The 20,637-nt window shown below is 48.2% G+C and overlaps 1 protein-coding gene across 1 annotated transcript; it reads right to left on the bottom strand.

The window, feature by feature from the left end:
• Window positions 1–810: 810 nt before the first annotated feature.
• PROKR1 (prokineticin receptor 1) lies at window positions 811–13,965 on the bottom strand. Its single transcript, XM_081156465.1, has 3 exons — window positions 13,941–13,965; window positions 11,446–12,087; window positions 811–4,121 (listed from the first exon to the last, which is right to left on the bottom strand). Exons 2-3 carry the CDS (start codon window positions 11,904–11,906, stop codon window positions 3,425–3,427), a joined length of 1,158 nt encoding a protein of 385 aa, XP_081012591.1. The 5' UTR covers window positions 11,907–12,087; window positions 13,941–13,965; the 3' UTR covers window positions 811–3,424.
• Window positions 13,966–20,637: the final 6,672 nt, after the last annotated feature.

Genomic DNA, 20,637 nt, shown 5'->3' with positions numbered 1-20,637 from the left:
GTTGTAAATCTGCTTTTCTATTTTACTTCAATTAAGAAAATGGTTTCAGCCCGGCCGGGCGTGGCTCAGTGGTTGAGTATCGACCTAGGATGCAGTCGAGAGGGGTTCGATTCCCGGTCAGGGCGCATGCTTGGTTGCGGGCTTGATCAAGGAGTCTCTCATCATTGATGTTTCTATCTCTCTCTCTCTCCCTCTCCTTTCCTCTCTCTGAAATCAATAAAGATATATTTAAAAAAAAAAAAAGAAAATGGTTTGACTTCACCAAGTCATGTCTTATATTTCTGCATATGACAATGTGCATATCTCTCTGCATATTGAATGTAAAGAACATAAAAGAAACACAAGAGCACAAGTGTCACCTTGTTGGGCTTGCCACCAGTTTTTGGAGAAGCCATCAACTGGGCAGGCAGCTACTCAGTTCAATGAATCAGCCACTAACCCGAACAAAACATGGTGTCGTAGGTTCACCTCCTGGTTCACTTTGCACGTGCAGATATTAAGACTGTTCAAAGGTTTAACCTTAGCTTATGTAACAGGCACAGACAGGTCCTCAGATTTCCAGTCTTGGCACTTAGATGCTAAAAAGTATTAATGGTTTTACCAACTGAAGACTTATAGGAAGAGATATAAATCAATTAAATTTCTTTAGGATGGAGAGTAGAAGTTTGTAGGCAATAGGAGCATGAGTTAACACTGTTCTCACAATTCATCTGATCATGGAATCCTCATTTAGTCAGTGTTCACTCAAAGAACCATCACACTATAAATAGGAAAAGCATGGGGGAGTGGAAATTACAAAAACACTATGTTGAATGATTATGTACTTACAATTTTTTATTTCACTTGACAACTACACAACAATTTCATTCACTGTAAAATCACAAGCAGACACAACATCTAGAAATATTACAGATAAATGAGTAAAAATTTGATACATTTTAAGCTGAAAAGCCAAAAGAGATTTGGTTGTCACATCTAAAAAGTTCCTATTTAATATAGCCAACTGTTTTTCAGCATTCCTAATGGAAAAGGTGAACACGGTGACAACAAATTATATCATTTTATTATTTTTTAGTCTAAAAACTAACTTTCCTGATTTAATGCAATATACGATTTTATAAAAAGTAAGAACTGCCTTACAAGGCATGTCGCATTTAGGCTAATATTTTAATAATTTTTTTTCTCTGAAAGTATTCTGATTAAATGGTAGGGTAAATCTATTGGATGATGAATGGAAAAATAATAGATTTTTGAAATGTATTTTCCAGGGAAAGAAAATAACTACATAAAATAAACTTTGCTACCAGAAATAAAGAGTTGAGGGGGAGGAGGAATGCCATACAGGTTTCACTTAAATAGTTATAAATGTGTTGCTTTACAATTATTTAAGAAGAAAGGGACAAGTCAATTCTACAGCTATACACACTCATGAGAACAAAAACAGATTGAGAAACAAGTATCACATTGCTCAGATTCATGCTGGCTGGGGAGCAGGCACAGGAAGATGGTCAATACTTCCATGATGACAAAAATGCTTTGATTTGGAAGTTTCTAAAACCCTGAGCTCATCTTCTGACTGCAAACTGATCTGCCATTTCCTTTGGCACTTCTGCCACCAAATTTGACTGCCTCGTTATACCAACTTGTCACTGAGAACATAATGCATATAGCACTGCTGAGAAGTGTAAGGGAATAATTTATACAAAGGATAATGAAAGGGCTAGATGTTGAGGTTTCTTGTTAGCCAAGCTAACAAGATTTTCCTTGTCCAGGAACATCGGTCTACTCTTCTGATTACTTGTGTGGTGGAAAGAGTTTTTCCACATATTATTCCATTGGCTCTTCACACCCATCTCCTCGGTAGCTATCACAGGTACTATCTTCATCCTCTCCAAGAGGCTTTACCCAGGGTCACAGAGGTGACATCCCCTCCAAGAGGCTTTACCCAGGGTCACAGAGGTGACAGAGCTGGATAAGATCTTCTGGTTCAAAAATTCCAAATTCCAAAATTCAAAACACCAAACAAAGGAGGTGATTAGAAAGTGGGACATGCTCTCGATAATCCCATAGAGTTACTGAATCTCACTGTTAGCCCCCCCTCCCCCATTTGTATGTCCCTTTCTTGCCTAGGTGCCCAGGGCTCTACCACTGACCTTCATCACCTGCCACTGGGTTACATGACTCCATTCACATTAAGGAGGGGAAATGTAATGGGTTATGCCTCCCCAAAGTACCTCCATTTTTAAAGAGAATCAAGCTTTAATCCAAAGGAATAATGACTGTGATGGGATTCAGTGACAAAGACATCATGCCCTGAAATCATACCAATAAGGGTAAAAGCTGGTGGGAATGAAAAAATGGCTGATAGCCACATTCATGAGGTGTTGTGTCTCCTTTCAAAGGTTCTATGCTTCAGCAGCATGGAGACATGAAAAGGACTTAAGGGGAAGCCTAACTGGTCCAAATCAGAATAACTGAGAGGTGGAAGTAGTATCACCCTTAGACCCACAGAATCTGAGCCCCTTCCCTGAGCCCCACACACTTTCAGAGGTTCTCTACTTGTACCCCTCCCACTGAGGGTGAGAAGTCCATTGAGCCAAAGGAACATACCCATCCTGAGCCCAGGCTTTCCCCTTTTGACTTGCTCCAGGCACCCAGAACCCCATAATTCCCTCTCCAGTGGCTTCCAGGGTCTCTGTGGCTTCTTCCCCAGGTCCATCCTTATCATCGCAAACTTCGCCACATATGGGTACAACCCTGGGCCTGAGGGATGGCCGTGGGGCAATACGGGGAAAGAGGGTTTGGACAGAATTTGGCCCTGCATACTGAGGTGCCCATGTGCATGCGTGCAAGGCTCCTCACAGGGAGAGTCGGGACGGAGAAGGAGAAGAGAAGAGATAAAGAAAGAACTGGGAGCCAGTTTTGCATTCTCGCTCCAACCCCACAAATGTTAGGAGTGAAGTCGGGCCTAAGAACAATCCTAGGGATGGGCTACATCAGTGTCTGATGGGTAGCCGAGACTGCCCGGAGAGACCCTCGCCCTACAAACACGTGTGCCGCAGTCCAGACACCTGCCGGCTCAGGCTCCCTTCTGGAACCTCCCAATTCCAGGCTGTCTACCGCCAACATTTTTTCATGGTTTAATCCCTACTCTTTTTTTTTGGCCATTAAATGTGATCAGCATGTATAGGTTTCACCAGTGCCTCCTCTTTGCACAAACTGGACGTTTAATGAGTGTCGGTCACTGGCGATGGTGTCCAGACAGACCAGGTTTGGAAAACCTGAGCTCCCTGAACACGCGTGCACAGCGCTGTCCATTTACTTGCCCCCTGCGGCGGGCCCAGCGCTCCCGGGTGACGGGGTGTATCTCAGGACGCCGGCCAACGCCCCAAAGGCCGCTCTAGAAGGTGGAAGGGCGCGTGGGTTACTTTATCCTGATGCAGTCCACCTCCTCCGTGGCCGGCACCGCCGTGGTCCTGAGATCCAGGTCGGCGCTGGACTTGCTCCCGCTGGACGACGACTTCCAGTGCAGCAGCAGGATCCTCTTGAAGTACTTGACGGTGTTGTTCTTGACGGTCACGAAGCACAGGGTGTTGATCATGCTGTTGCTCATGGCGATGCACTCGACCACGTAGAAGGCCGTGAGGTAGTGCTTCTCCTTCACGAACACGGCGGGGAAGAAGTCGCGCACGACCGCGAAGCCGTAGAAGGGCGCCCAGCACAGCACGTAGGCGGTGAGGATGCCCATGAGCACCAGCACCGTCTTCCGGCGGCAGCGCAGCCGCTTCCGGATCTGCTCCGTCTGGAAACCGGGCACGCCCTTGAACCAGAGTTCCCGCGAGATGCGCGCGTAGCACAGCGTCATGGCGACCACCGGGCCCACGAACTCCACGGCGAAGATGAAGAGGAAGTAGGACTTGTAGTAGAGCTGCTGGTCCACCGGCCAGATCTGGCCGCAGAAGATCTTCTCCTGGTCCTTGACAATGATGAGAACCGTCTCGGTGGTGAAGTAGGCGGAGGGGATGGCGATGAGGATGGACACCGCCCAGACCACGGCGATCAGGCCGGTGGCCGTTTGACACTTCATGCGGGGGCGCAGCGGGTGGACGATGACCAGGTACCTAGGACGGGAGCGCAGACGGTCAGCCGCCGTGACACAGGGTGGCCGGGTGGCGAGAGTTTTGCAACCGAATGGCGGGCGCGGAGGAAAACAACAAGGTTATTATGTCTAAGGGCTTTCGAGAAAGGCAGGCCTGACCTGGGCCCCAGCTCCGCCCCTGACTGCGGCAACCTGCAGCCTTAAGCGGGTTCTGTTCAACCTCTCTGAATCTCAGTTTTCTTATTTGCAAAAGTTTGTGACTGCTTTTAAGGATCCGATATGTTAATGTATACACGCTTCCTGACATACACTCAGTACATGGTAACTGCTGTTATTAAATGTGGTGATAATGCCTCCCATCAGCTTCTGGCCTGGCATTATTCCCAGGTCCTTCCTCCTTTCAGGACCATTCATCTCGATTACCCCACAGCCTAGAGCTAAAAGGGGCCTGACAGTTCCCAAGACGTACTGGGAGAGCTTGTGCTTTCCAGGGGAAGCCGTGGGCAAAGGTTTGCCTGCATTCCACAATTTTCAAAACACTGTTCTGCATGCAAAGGGAGAGGAAAACATGGGATCATTTATTTTACTTTCCAGGTGGAAAGACAGAGGCCAGTGAGAGATGAGTGACTTTCTCAAGGTCAAATACCATAAGACCCTTGGGTAGAAAACATTTAACCCCATCTCGCATGATGGATGGGAAAATCAATTGAGATTATACATGGATGTGTCTTTTTAAACCACAAAGCCCCAGATAGTAAAAGATACTACTTTTGTTCTCTCAAAAAAAATAAATAAATAACCCACTGCTGTTACCACAGCGGTCCAGGAGCAAAGACAGAACACTTTCTGAGGGATGTGAGTCATCTGTGTGGTATGAAAGCCTCCTTCCCAGAGAGAGTGCACATACTTAGCTTTGATTTCCTGGAAGACTTTCCGGTCTGTCAGGGGATGGAGGTTGGAGAAGGAGGAAGATAGGAAGTGAAGCAGGGGGGAATGACTAATCAACATTGGAAATAAACACATTCTCATGTGCCCACAGCCTATTCCAAGAGCAAATGTGACAGAGGTAGGAAAGAAGGCCAAACCAATTCTGTTTCCTTTGAAACCAATCCCTTTGAGGTCATCTTTCCTGGGATTTTGATTGGGAGAGGAGGTTCATTCTTATTTTTTTTCTACTGATAATATTCCTGTGTTTTTGTCCCACCCTCCCCCTCCCATCCCAAGCAGCCAGCTCCATTGAGTGTCATTTGCAGAGTTAACTGGAGTGAGACTTCTGCTATCTTATAGCTCCCAGATATTAGATGAAGTTGAACAGGTTGGGTCCACCCTCTCAACACCCAGCTGTCTGCTTGACAGGCTCCACCACCAGCAACAATCCTTGGCACTCTGGCCAGTCTCCAAGTGCTGACGGGTGGAACGGCACTGTCTGCAGGGTGTTGGCCGTGCTTTTGTCAGTGCACATGTGTGGGTCCTTCACAAAAACCACGGTGCTCCTGCTACAATGAGTGCACCAAACTTGCTCTGCCTCATCACAAAAACTCAGAATTTAGTGTTTTTGCTCTCACTAGCTCTCTATCTGCCCCATCATTTTCTGTTGATTACTTGTCAAATAATATTTCTATATTCATACATGTTTAGTATATGAATTTTCACTATGTAATTCTATTCCTTCTTTTCCCAATAGTAACTTCCTACATCTTTATAATGTTTCAAAGTCAAAGTGTTTTTTCAGTGAACAAGTAGGAGACAAGGCCGATCTAGGAGCCAGAAGACCAAGAATCTAACTCAGCTTTGCCCCAAACTTGTTATGTGAACTTGAGCTACTTTCCTTAGCCCTGTGGGCTCAAGTTCCTCATGCACAACATGGAATACCACCTGCCTCACCAGCTTCACAGAGATACTGTGAGGCTCCAAGCAGACATGCATATAAACAGCAATAGGCTATCAATACACAAGAAACTATTCCCATGCTAAAATGTATTTTTTCAGTGTTAGTCTGTATATATAGCTATTTTCTTATACCTGTTTTTGGCAAACACTGCATTTGCAAGTTCTCTACTACTTTCTGTTTTATTGGATCTACTTTATTGATTCTACTTACTTTCCATCAAAACTGACTTTCTCTGACATCACCCTAACTCCAGCCCTAGGGTTAGCACCAGGAATTGAGCAAGAGGCCTTCCAAATACATTTACCAATAAGCAAATTATAGAAATTGTTTTAAGGATTGCCACCTGCCTTGGCTATGCTAGGATCAGAACCCAGAACTCTAGTATTAGTAATACTTGCTTATGTTTATAAAGCATCTTACAGTTTACAGAACATTTTCAAATCCACTTTCCCATGAGACTGGGTAAGAGTGTGAAGATACCCATTTTACAGATGTGCAGACTGAGGTTTGGAGAGGCTAAATAACCTGCCAAAAGCCACATAGCTAAAAATTGACAGAACCATGATGCAGACCCACCCATATCTTGCTCCAAATCCAGTGGGCTCTCAAATATCCCATTTTCTCCCTCCCTTTTCAACCAGAGCAAGCAATATCCCTTCCTCCTACCCTCCTCCTGGCATTGAACAGTCCTTCTCTTTTCTCTCCATCACAGTTGGTTTCTACCTATTGATGTTCCAAGAAGGAGTCAGGCAATTGACAGCTACTTTTCTCTGCTTATGAGTATGCCCTTGGCTTGCCCTGTGTGTCTACCACTACATTGGCTCAGGTCCAGATCCACTTAGAGCCAACAAAGAATGAAGGCTGCTAGACAAAAAAATGTCCAGGCAGTAACCATGTGATGATAGTGAGCTGGGTGATTAAACAAAGAGCATTTGGACTCCCTCTCTGTCCCCAGGACACAGCCCCAGATCAAACCATAGAAGTGGAGGTTCCAACAGCTACTAGGCCGGTCATGGAATGGGCAGGGATTGCATGACTTACTCCTTGGGCGAGCCAGCTCTGACCAGTAAGCTCCCTGGGTAGCATTTGTGCGACCTAGGATGGAGTGTACTTACTCATGCCTTGGCTCACCTCATTCAGACAGAAGAGAGCCGCTAATGGGCAGGCAGACTGACCAGTTTCCCCTGGATTTGGGGTAAAAGAAGAGAGGGTCTTGTAGTGCCCCACGTGCTCTGGGATTTGAGGGATACACCTCAAGGTCGATGTCGATGTCTCCACATCAAAGAGGGAATGAAGATTGAGAGGGCCAGGGTCCTCTGATGATCTTTTTCAGTTTCCTGCTGCCATTAGGTCTGGCTCTCTGTGCCTAGATTTTGAGATCTTCTGGAATATGACCCTATCTCCTTTCTGATCTCTACTTTCCATATGTTCCTTGCTTCTGCCCCACAAGGGACCTCATACCTCAAGCACTCCCACTTCTAGGCTGTTGCAAACACCTTTCCTCTGGGAAAACCTTCCCTCTACTTTGCTGTTCACCATTGGTTGAAAGCCACTTAAAATTCCCCCTCCTCCATGAAGCCTCCTTTAACTACTCAGGTACATGATAATCTCACCCTTCTCTAAATTTCATTTAAAATTTATTCTTTACTTTTTCCTTTAATTGGTTCATAAATGTTCCCTTACTCCCCATCCACCTAATGCACTCTAGGTGGTAAGCTCCAGAGAGCAGGGATCTTGTCTTATTTCCTTTATAAGCTTTTGCTGTCTGTGAATTTTGGGCACCTAGGATTTTAGTGAAACTTCACTCTCAGTAGTTCCTGGCACTTAGCAAATAAAAATGTAGCCAGCCATGGTGACAGCTTTCAAAAAGATTATAACCTTTTTTGGAAAACAAGACATAAATGTGTTTACCCAGCCAGCATGGACTGGGAGACAGCCCGGGGCTCAATAATGAAAGGTTGCAAGAGCAGGAGAGGGGGTTTGAGGCATATGTTGAAGACAATGGAGTTATTAGAGGTCTTTAGAGCCAGAGAGGGGAGATGTGCAAGACAGAAGATTAATTTGGCTGCTGTCTTGCTTCCTTCCCTCAGATCACAGGGGCCTTCTCTCTGTTCCTGGAACCCATCAGGTTTATTCCTGTTTCAGGGCCTTTGCACTTATAATTCCCTTTATCTGGAATGCCTCTTCCCAGTCTTCACAAGGCTGGCTTTTTTCCTTTCTTTTCCATCATTCAGAGGTGGGTTCAAATGTCTTCTTCTCAGAGACACTTTTCCTCACCCCACACCTGGTAGCTGCCACCCTCAGTCCCTCTCAGTGTTTTTGTGTTTGTTCTTGTTCGTTTGCTTTTGTTCAAAACATTTCTCATGCTCTAAAATTACCTTTCTTGTTTGTTTGCCTGGCCGTTCCCTCTCCCCACCCTATGGACGTAAACTCCATGAGGGCAAGGAGCTGTTTTTCTTACCATCACATCCCCAACGCGTAGAATAGTATCTGTCACCGTAGAATAGTATCTGTCACATGTAGTCGCTCTACAAAAATGCACTGTTTGAAGGAATGAATGTTTAAGGTGGATTATGAGGGGAGTAGGGTTGGCAGAGAGCAGAGAGCCAAGAAACATGGAAAGCCAAGAGGAGACCGTGATAACCCAGCTCTGAGTGAACAAGTGGGCGGGAAGGGTGAGGATTGGCAGGACCTGGAAATGAGATGAATGCTGAAAAAGGGGGAGAGCAGCCAGGACAGAGGAGACTCGCTAGTTTAGATGCCTAGGAGAACCACGGAACCAATAACAGAAATGGAGAAGTGCAGGCAGGTAGAAGAGTAATAGTTCTGTTCTGCTATATCTTGATAGCTGTGTTTCTTAGAAACCTTGTGTTGTTATTTTTTAAATCACATCAAAACAATAACTTCAATGAAAACAGAGAGGTTAACCGATCATAAATATTCATTCATCTATCTGTGCATCATTTTTAGTTGTTGTTCCTTTAGAGTTAATTCAAAAATGATAATACCCACTGTTCACTTAATGTTTATTCTGTTTTAAACATTGTTCTAACAACTACATATATTATTTAATTTAATCCTCAAGGCAACCCTATACATAAGTTTTTCTTATTCCCATTTTATACATGAGAAAACTGAAAGAGAGTAGGTCAATAACTAAGATAAGGCCCTACAGCTAACAGGTGGTACAGCAGGAATCTAAACTCAGGCAGAATAATTTCTAGCTTTATTTTCCTACAGAAACTTCATGTTTTAAAAAGGTATTTGTACAACCACAGGTATACTGTTATATCAAGACAAAAATTAGCTGTCCAAAACTAAACAAATCAAACCTGAAAATCACTAATCAAATCCTGAACAACACACGAAGCCAGACAATAATCAGTGAGGTCTTGGACCACAAAATTGAAATTAGATGGTAAAAACACACAAAAATAAAAACAATTTGGAGCAAAGATCACAAACATCAAAAAGGAACTTAATGCACTGGCGCAGCTAGTTAGCTGGCCAAGGCTGTTGGATGGCCCTGTGCAGGCAACAGCACTTTCCTCCAATGTCTGGGTGCAAGTTTTCATTCACAGCCCTACTCTGAACAACAGAAGTCTCCACGCTGCCATGCAGGTTCCCCAATTAATCTTTTTTATTGTATTTAGATTGCATTAAACTCACGCTGCAAGAGAGATGCCTGCAGTATTTCAGACAAGCAGAGTTTGGTATGAAAGTAGGAAAAGGGCTTGCACGTGTTCAGTAGATCGACACAGATCTCAACTCTTACATGTTCAAAGTAACCCAATGCCCATTAACTTACCCTTGTTTCCCTCCCCCTTGAAGCCACTCCCCACTACAGTATTATATCTTTCAACAGGTGGGTCCCCACATGGTAAAATGGATCTTACCCAGAGAAAGGGTCCCACCCCACAGCAGACACCTACCTGCCTCACTGCCAGTGGCTGAGAACACCCCTTATGAAAAGATGTCTTGCTAGAACAAAATTTCAGGAAATGACCCTGTATGCTTTGTCCTGTTGGTGTGCTAAGAGAGATGGTGGCAGCTTCTACTTGCAGAAAAAGTCAAAGATAAAGTCCCTGGAGCTCTTCTATGACAGTTATGAAGGGGACTTAGGGAGCAGATACCCAGCTTGACTGCCCCCCTCCTGCTCCTCCTGTAGGTCCACTCATGGCCCATGCCTGGATGGACAGAATTCTGTGGGGCTCTGTGACTCATGTGGAAGATCTTGGCCAAGGAGAAGTAGCCCTCTGCAGGGATGACACTCTAAGCATCTCCTATGGGTGACAGACCAAGGGCTGTTTAAGCTGCTAACTTCCTTTCATGATCCTTCCCTGGAGAAAGGAGGCCAAGGCTCCAGCCCTCAGTGGTTTTAAAGCCTGGTTCCTTTTCAACTCCCTTTCCAGGTTATTGTATCCATGACTATCCTACCTATAGCTCCAGAAGACGGGCTCTATTTGCTGTGCTGCTGCCTGGAACATTGTCATGGGGTGTCCTGACTAAGAGAGGCAGGCTGAACTCACCAGAGCCCTGAGGCCATGGAACAGGGAGAACATCTGTGCTTCAGGCTTTCTGGGTTAAGGGAGAGAGACGGGCTGTTCAGATCCAAGTACACAGAGACCTGATTTGACCTTCGAGGTAACTGTCTCTACACTGTAGCAAGGTGTTTTGTAATGAGAGTCTAACTTTCGGCAGAGGAGCGTGCAAAGACTGTCCCCAGGGAACCAGAAACCACCCTGGCGATTAGCACAGGTGATTATACTAAATGAAAAGACTAAGCATAATATCAGGAAGATTTGCATAGGCTGCTCTTACTGATCTTATTTACCATCACTAGAAACAGGTCTTGTATACTGCTACATGCAAATGCATGAAGAAAGGCAAACTGACTTACGCAACAACTAAAAAGAGTAAATAAGCATATATCCCTTTTGTTTCTTTTTTCCCCCCAAAAAAACAAATTCCTCAATCTTATTTTTAAATCCACTTTTGCTGGGGGGGGAGGGTCATGTTTCAGTAGAGGAGGCCTTGATAGGATAGAAACCCCCGTCAAGAAATCCAAGTTGACTCAAGAGGTACCTGCCTAACATTTAATCTCGTCCCTCCACACCTCCTCTCTCCTATCTGTAGACCTTGAACAGATACAACATTTAGGCACATGTCCATAGCAGAGGGATCTAAAGCCTTCCCACTGCCCAACTTAAGGGGGCTCGGCTACCTCCTGCCTGCCCACAGCTAGAAATCTAGAACGCTTCTCGCTGTTCAGTGAATGGGTTAATGTTTGATACTACACTTCATCTTCACCAAAAGGCCAAGAAGCGATGGGGACAACTTTTAAGCCCTTATGCATCCACATCTATGGGGAACACAGATCTCTTTCATCAGTCACAACTGCAATTAACAATTCCAGTCCCCGTTCCTTTGTTGTCCCCACTGCCCCCTCACTCACCTGTCCACAGCAATAGCCAGCAGGGCATTGGTGGAGACGTAGAGGGAGACAGTGCGCAGGTAGTTGACAGACGCACACAGGATGTGGCCATGCTCCCAGGAGAGCTGGCGTACCACGTAGTAGTCCATCTCAAAGGGGCAGCAGACAATGGCCACCAGGAAATCGGAGACAGCCAGATTGGCGATGAGCAGGTTAGTAAGGTTGCGAAGTTTCTTGTAGCGGGCCAGGGCAGCGATGAAGATGAAGTTGCCAATGCCACAAACCAGCATGATGCCCACCAGGGCCATGCCAATGACAATCTTGGCAGCAAAGAAAGTCCAAGAATTGGTCACGTCTTCATCTTCATCCAAGGGCATGTCATAGTCGCCATAGCTGAAGTTGAATGGAAAGGAAGCAGCTTGGGTTTCGTGGGGGTCAAGCGCAGAAAGGAAGCTGGTGGAGATGGTGGCATTCCCATCCATGACTCCCACGGTGAGCTCCGTTGGCCAGGTAATGCCTTGAGCAGCACTGCTCAGAATCCCTCTGGGACGGTGTCTGGGCAGCTGATGTCTCCTTTCTCTGCTGACACTCAGTTCTGCCTTAATGAGTCAGAGTGTCCCTGCCAGCATCCCTGGGGTACAGTACTGGAGGTCCATCCTAAGCCTTTAAAAGACACACAAACAGTTGGCTGCATATCTGGGTGAACCTGGCCAAATTTAAAGCCATCCTATAACCTAAACAGATCCATTAGCCACATGCTCAGAGCGAACACTGGGTGATGGAGTGGAAATAAATGAATCAGTGAGAGAAAAGAAATGATTAACAACCACATACCACTCATTCAGAGATGGGTGGATTGCTGTAGAGACAATCGGGCGCTGACTCAATGTACTTCCCTTACACTAAAGACCCCGAAATGTTGCACTTTTTCTCAGGGACCAAAGTTGGGTGTGTGGGAAGGCTGAAGGGAAGGAAAGTGACCTGCTCCAAACTCCATTCCCTACCTTGACAGCCTGAACTTTGTCCTTCGTGAATTGTCCCATTCCGTCGCTTAAAAGAAGTGATTCTGAAACCTATCGAGGAGGGAGGGATTTGAGACAACCCTGTCTGCAACTCTGTCTGGTCTCCTTCCTTCTGGCAAAACACTTGCTCTGAAATCACAGAGCCTCCCTAGCAGCCACCTTCCCCTCTCCTCCCTGGGCTTGCTGTTCCCACATCCAAGTCTGCAGTGACCCTAAAAGCCAGGCACGCCAAGGCTTGACCCCAGGCAGAGGCTACAGGGTTGAAGTCACAGCCTAATCTCTGAATGGCTTAGAAACGGGGCTCGGGGGCAAAAAGTTTTCCTTGACTGGTTGTGTGTCCTGAGGTAAATAGCTTAAACTCTCAGAGTTTCAACATCCTCCAGGCAGGAGGAGTTTCCTGGAGAGGGAAGACGTTACACCCTAGAACTGCAAGGAATTACTATCCAGTGATCAGGCCTCCGCAGTCAGCTGCAAAGAAGGGAAGGAAAATCCTAACCAGGATGACTCCATCACATCATATAATGGGGCTGGGTGGGAAGTGGAGAGTGGAGGGGGGGGCTGTCCACTGCACTGCTGGGGACAAAGGACAAGAGGAAGTCCCCCTGTCCCCTGCCCCTCATAGGGCCTGAAGACATCGACCAGGTTGCTGGGATAGTGCTGGAAATGTCAGGAAAGCCAGAGAGAGAAGATAAGTATGGAAAACCCGAGGTTCCTGGAAAAGGGAGATACAAGGAAGATACCTAGGACGCCCGGGAAAGCCTGCTGCCCTGTTCCTCAAAGGCAAGACATCTGGAGCTTGTCTTTGGGGGGCCAGGGTTAAAGTCCCTCTGTACCCCAATAAAGTTTAGCCCCATTCTTGCCTCTCTCCCCAGCTTCTCACCCCTGCTTTTCTCAAATTTCCTTCCTCTGAGCCTTCAGTTCTGTCCCTCAGGCCTTGCTCTTTGCCCCGTCAGGTGTGAGCTGCAGAACCAAGAGCTGAAAGGTCAGGGGGGCTCAGGCCTGCAGCCCAGGGAGGTACAGCCGCAGCCCAGGGGGGGCCGTCCACACTCCTGGCAGCCCCTGTGTCTTAGAAGCATGTCGCCTCTGGAGGGGAACCCTACGAGGCTGTCACCCAGAAGGCTCAGAGTCAGGTTTTAAAAACAAAGTAACAAAAACTTGTGGGGGGTGTTAGGAGATTTTAGGATTTGGGGAGACGCTGCCCATTGATCTTTAGTAGATGAACCCCATTTTCACCCGGCGTCCTCTGGGGACCCTGCCATTCAGCGCTGCCCCCGGCCAGGCCCCTCCGCCCCCTTCCCCGTCAGCACCTGGCCCCGCTGAGAAGCCCGCTCTGCTCCCGGCTGTGTCCTCCGAGCCTCCGAGTCTACACCCAAGGGCAGGAGTGGGGAGCCGGCACCCCGAGGAGAGGAGCCGGGGTGCGAGCCCCGGAGGCCCCTCCCCACGCAAAGCCCCGCCGCGCCGCGCCCGGAGCCTCCCCGAGGGCGCGCTGCGTACCTGCGGCGCCCGGGCCCGCGGACCCCGGCAGGTGTCTGTGCTGCGGGCGGGGGCAGCAGCCGCTGCTCCCGGAGCCCGCGGGGGAGGGCAGGTCCCTCTTCTCTTCCTCCGCCTCCCGGGCCCTTTCCCGGCCCGGCGGGGGTTGCGCGCGCGCCGCGGCGGCGGACCCGAGGAAGGGGGCTCCGCCGCGAGGCCCCGTCCCGCGCCCGCCTCGCCCCCGACGTCCTCGCCCCCGGCGGCCAAGGGACGCCCCGGCGCCCGCCCCGGAAGGCGTGCTCGGGTCCGGCTCGAAGCGGCGGTGCCTAGGGGCGGCCGGGGCACGCACGCGGCTGGGGGCGCCGGCGTCGTCCCCGGGCCAGGACTCGCCGGGGGGCGGGCGGGCGGCGCGCGTTCCCGGGACTCAGTCTCCCGAACGACCGCCTCGGGCGGGAACGAGGGCGCCGGCGCCCGGAGCGGGACTGGGCGCGGGTTCTGGGCTAGAGGTGCCCATCTGGCCGCACTGTGCCCGCCCCGGGCCCCGGCGCGGCGGGCTCGCCCGGCAGCCGCAGGCGCCGCCGGAGTGGGTGGACACGGGCCGCTTCGCCGGGAGCGTTCAGAGCGCCGGGAGGAGCCTCGGCCGCCGCCCCCGGCTCCGCCCGCGCAGGGCGCCTGGGACCCGCCCGACTTCGCTCCCGGGCGAGCCCGCTGGACACGGGGCGGCCGCGCGCCCCTGCGGGAGAGGCTCCGGGACGTGCGCCCCCGCGCGGTGCGGGGGGGGGCGGTGCGGTGCGGGCGGGGGGGGGGCGCGGAGGCGGGGAGGCGCCCCCACCCCGTGTCTGCTCCGAAGGAGGCTGCGACCAACCGGCCGGAGCTCACTCCCGAGCGCGGGGCGCCTTCGGAAGGCGAGGCTTCCTCAGCCGGGGGAGCCCGGCAGCCCCGGGACCCAGCAGCTCCGCCTCCGGAATGCGAGCGCGGGGATGAAGATGCGTGAACCCCAACGTTCGCAGCAACGTTACTCAAAATAGCCCGAGAACGGGAAGGACCCAAGGGCCCGTCAACCCCAGCTGATGAATGGAATTTTTAATGCGCTAGGTACGTACGTTAGAATAGATCTCATCCTCTAAAAAAAAAAAAGGAATGAAGAATAACAAGTGTTGGCGAGAATGCGGGAAACTGAAACCCCCGTGCTCCCTTGGTGGGATGTAAAATGATACCGCCGCTGGGAAAAGCAGCGTGGCGCTTCCTCAAAAAGTTACAAATAGAATTACCGTATGATCCAGAAGTTTCACTTCTGGATATACACCCAAAATAATTGGAAGCCGTGTCTCAAAGAGATGTTCGCACACTCTTGTTCATGACGGCGTTATCTAGAGTAGTCCAAAGGTGGAAGCAACTCACATGTCCATCCTCAGATACGTGGATAAACAGAATGTAGTGCACACGTGCAATGGAATATTACTCAGCTCCGAAAAAGAAAATTCTGACGTATGCTATAATATGGATGAACCTTGAGGCCATGATGCTGAGTGAAATAAGCCAGTCACATAAAACAACAGCTTGTACTTTCACTTACACGAGGTACCTAGAGTGGTCAAAATCATAGAGCCGGGAAGTAGAATGTCAGTTGGCAGGCAGGGGCTGGAGGGATAGGGAAGGGGGGGGGGGGGTCACTGTTTAATAAGTACACAGTTTCAGTTTTGCAAGATGAAAAGAGTCCTGGAGGTGGATGGTGGTGATGGTTGCACAATATGAATGCACTTAACTCACTGAACTGTACACTTAAAAAATAGTTAACATTGTAAATATTATGTGGATTTTACCACAATAAGAAATTGTGGTAAAATATTGATATATGCTATAATATGGGTGAATCTTGAAAACATCATGTTAAGTAAAATAAGCCAGACACAAAAGGACAAATATTGTGATTCCACATATATGAGGTACCTAGAATAGGCAGATTCGTAGTCAGAAAGTAGAATGGTGTGAACCAGGAGAGGAGGAGAGGAGAGCTGTTGTTTAATGGACACAGAGTTTCTGTTTGGGATGATGAAAACGTTCTGGAAATGGATAGCGGTAATGGTTGTGCAATACTGTGAATGCACTAATGTCATTGAACTGTACACTTAAAATGGTTTAAATGAGCTAGAACAGCTGAGATCTCCTTAACAAGGCATCCTAGGCCAAGCCCAGTTTGGCCTCCAGTTGTCCATAATGGAAAGGGGGCTGCCTGGGATCTGGACCTTTAGTCTGCTTGGCTGCTATCAGCTGTGTGACTAGGGCACCCTTTCCTACCTTACAAAATGGATGACTTGACTAGTACTAAGTTACTGCCAGATTCTAACACTTCTTGTAGTGTCTTTCCCCAGACCATGGCCTTCCCTGGACATTTTGTCCTGTCATTTGCACAGTACTCCTGTCATTTGCAAAAATATCACAGCCTTTATCCATCTCTGAGCCTCAGGTCCTCTGGGACAGGGAACACTAGAGTGGTTAAGAGCATGGCATATGGAGTCAGCTGCCTCTTTCCACCTAGCTCTGCACACAGGAGTTGTGTCACCTTGGGTGGTGTGATAACCAAAGCCTAGCTTTCCCATTTGTAAACTTCACATGACAGTAGTCCCTACTGCATAAGGTTGTTCTGAGGATTAAATAAGGTAAGGCAGGTAAAGTGCTTGGCACAATGCCTGGTGCTTAGTAGGCACCTGACAAATACCAGCTGTTGGTATCACTCTGTGATTCTTTCCACATCTTGCCCCATGAGATCTTAACCAACCTTTGAGACCTTGCTCGTGTGTCATTTCTTCCAGGAAGTATTCCTTGATCCCCCAGATGCTTTTCACGTCTTTCCTTACCACTTGGTGCCCCTCTTTAAATGCACCTTTGTGTGTACCGATTGGCTTTCCACCTTGCCCTGTTGCCTGAGGAAGGGCTACGTCTCGTTCATTTTTGAATCTTCTTCTGCAATATTTCTCAAACTCGCCTGATGATAAGAATTTCTGGGCTGCTAATTAAGTGTACTGATTCCTTGGTCCCAAACCCAGGGAAGGGACCTAGAAATCTGTGTGTTTAAACAGCAGCCAGGCAATTCTTATTATCAAATTAGTTTAGGGACCTAGGGACCTAGAGCAGAGCCTGGCACAAGATAGACAAATGTTGACTTTGTCATTCCACATGGCAAGTGTCTTCCTGACTCTATATATCTCCACTCAAAAATCAAAAACAAAGCACAGACTATATTAGTTATCTGTTGCTGTGTAACAAATGACCCCAAAACTTAGTGCCTACAACAACCACCATGAACTATCTTGCAGTTTCTGAGCATCAGGTGGTTCCAGGATCAGGGTCGGTCATGACATTGGAGTCAAGGCTGCAGTCACATCTGAAGGCTAAAGTAGGAGGAGGGTCCACCTCCAAGGTCACTCACAAGATGGTTGTTAGGTCCCAGTTTTTCACTGGCACTGGATACTTTGATCATGTGGGTGTAGCCACAGGCTGCCTGAGTGACCTCACCACATGGTAGCTGCCTTCCCCCTTTGCTTCCATTATACGCTGTTCACCACAAAAAGACACCACCACAGGTGTGTGAGTCCGAAGAGGTGGGTATCACTGGGGACTGACTTGGAGGCCACCTTAGAGGCTGGCTACCATGCAGTCCTTAGAATTTTCCTTTTTCCCCTTCAAAGACCTGGCAAAGAAAGGGACTTGTGGGTAACAATGAGGTTAGCCACAATGAAGAAGTTTTTAACCTTCAGAGTAGGGAGGCCCTGGATACCTGGAGTTAAAGTCAGGAGGCCATAATTGGGATAATGTATTGGCCAAGGATCAGAGTGGGGGAAATGGAATAATGGACGTAGATATAGCCTGGCAGGTTCTATACACTGCAGGTCTTATTGAATGCTTCGAAGGACAGGGTCCCTACAGGTCAGTTTCTGTCAAAGGCTTCGAGAGATCCCCTTCCTCTGAGTGGCAAACACCCATCGGGGCCCTGTTGGAATGGTTCATCTCTGTGACAGAATTAAACTAGGTCTACCTTGGATTGCAGCAAAATCTGGAAGTAAAAGAATTAAAAAAAAAAAAAAAAAAACTAAGGGAATTAAAAAAAAAAAAATCGTTGACTCCAGTGATGTAATTTTTTTTTTTTTCCAAACTCACAGTCCCAAGGACACTAACAGCCTGGAAATGTTTCTTGTGACTAGAGTCTGCTGCCAGGAGGAAGCCACAATATCTAGGAAAATTTGCCATCCCAGGGATCCCTCACCAAGCAAGATCAAAGAACTCATCTGCAAAGCGCTTTCTTTGGAGATGCCCCTTACTGCTAAATAACGCCCTTGGACTACTGTGGATTTGTTTCTTTCCTATTCCACTGGCAGGAACCCTCCCAAAGGCCCTATGAGTTCTCATATTTTTATCATTTTATTTTTTAATTATGTTCTTTGGTTCAGACGTGGCAGTTTTTAACATCTTTGGGGCTTTTTTCAGCCATGCAACTCCTGTGACGCTCTAGTATGCACCACATAGACACTCAGCTCAGGGAGGCCTCCAGGTTCATTCAGTGAGCATTCTTATGTTGAGAAAGGAGCAGCAGATGCCCAACAGGGGAGACCCCCTTGTCCAGGGGAACAGGGAGAGCTGATTTCAGAGCCCAGACTGCAATCCAGGTCTCCTGACTTTTAGCCTAGCCCTCCATCTCTGGCCAACGTATCCACAATACCAAACCCTACCTGTTCTCAATTCGCATATTCCGTGTCCCCAGGCCCAGCCACAATTCCTCCTGTCTGGCAAATGTATTAAATCAGCTTGTTTTCTGCTTTCATCAGATTTGTTCTCTGGGCACATGCTCTCATCCAGTACCATGAAAAAAAAAATCAAGAATTCCTGGAAGATGCCCAGAGCTGGCTCAGAACTCACCCCGCCTCCTTTTCCAATTACCTCCCCAGGATCCGGGCCAGCAGGCCTTTACCCGCTTCCCAAAGCCCACTCAGCAGGCCCTCGGACCGTTCTCTGCCTTCCCCTCCACCTTCCCCAGTCCCTCTGGAGGAGATGGGAAGGGAGATTCCGATAGCTACAGGGACATGCTCGCTCCTGGTGGCAGCCCAAACACTTCGAAGATGGCAATCGGTCGTTAATTTCACTGGTGTAATGCCATCCCTAACAAATTCTTAGTAGTTGGCAAAAATATCCCTATGTTTATCTGGAAGAATAAACAAGTAGTACCATACAAGAATTTTTTTTAAGAAGAGTAATAAGAGGAAATTTTACCTATTAATATACAAATATGAAAATTCAAGAAGACAGCAGGTAATGAGTTTGAGCATAAAGTGGGCCCACTGTCTGGGCATGAAGTCTAACTCAGAGGACTCCCCAGTCTGGAATGTTGTACATGGGTGGTCAGGGACAGGAGAAACGAGGACAGGAATGGAGCTGACACACGGTATCTGTCTCAGATTCTGGTCTTCCCGACTAAGCCCCAACCGACGGGGTTATAGACAGTGGGACTCTGGGAGACAGGAGGACACCAGTAGTGCTGTTTGGGGGTTCCAAGTACAGAGTGGGGAAGAAAGGTCTTCTCTCCTTGTTTGGTTCTAGTGCAGCAAGGGCCACATGGAATGCCACAGTGCCCTGGCACCTTGCAGGCTGAGCTCCTGAAGCCCTGAGATGGGTCCTTCCCACTGACACAGGGCACGCTCAGGAGCAGTGACACAGCCAGGCCCCCAAAGTCTTTATAAGAGGAGTTGGTAGGAGAGGAAGCATGTGAGAGGGTAATTCAAGAACTCGAGTGATAACTTGAACTTGAACCGCCCAGAGACTCCCAGAGGTGGAGGGTTGAAATTTTTGCTTTATGCAGATGATGACAGGACTCAGTTATATCTTTACGTGGACCCATTGTTCCCAGAGGCTAGGGAATCCTGGTGAAACTGGCAGGAACAGGAAAGTGGATCAAAAAGAAAGCAGCCCACATCACCTGTATCACCCAGAGCAACACTTACAGATAGTGATTTGGTGGTTCACAGCCATTATCTTAATAATATTCCCTATTAATATTTTGATACAGATAGTTCACTTTTATAGTTTCTTCTAAGAAAAAAATTAAAGGAGTATTCATAACGCTATAAAAATTAATAAAACATTAGAAAAAACCTAAGTCCATCAAAATTGGGCTAGGTATCTATCAATTTCCCAGGGCTGCCATGACAAAGTACCCAATCTAGGTGTCATAGAGCAACAGCAGCTGTTCTTCCATCATTCTGGCTGAAGTGGAATCGGTGTCAGCAGGGCCATGTCCCTGCGCGTCTCGGAGCAGCACCCTTCCTCGCCTCCTCTCGGCCTCTCGCGGGGGGCATCAGTCCTTGTTCTTTACCTTGCGGGGGCACCACTGCCGCCTCCGCCTCTCGTCACATGGCGTTGTCCTCGTGTGTCTCTGTCTTCGTTGGGCATTTTCCTCTTATAACGGGTGGGAACGTCCGCCCCGCGGACCGTGTCAAATCATCTGGTCTGGCCCTGCCAAGGCGACTGCAGGCGGGACGCAAAATTCAATAAGTCCAGGAGCTTTTCTCATAGCTAATTTTTAAGTTGATAATTTTGTGTGGCCCTCGAATGATGTTATAAATACCCAAATGGCCCGTGGCAGAAAAAAGGTGCCCCACCCCTGTGTCATAAGGACGCTAGTCATAGTGGGTTAAGACCCATCCTAATGACTCTATCTCAGCTTGATTAC

Source organism: Miniopterus schreibersii (assembly GCF_964146895.1).
Source record: "Miniopterus schreibersii genome assembly, chromosome: 13".
NCBI lineage: Eukaryota > Metazoa > Chordata > Mammalia > Chiroptera > Miniopteridae > Miniopterus > Miniopterus schreibersii.
This window is presented reverse-complemented; position numbering and strand designations above follow the sequence as displayed.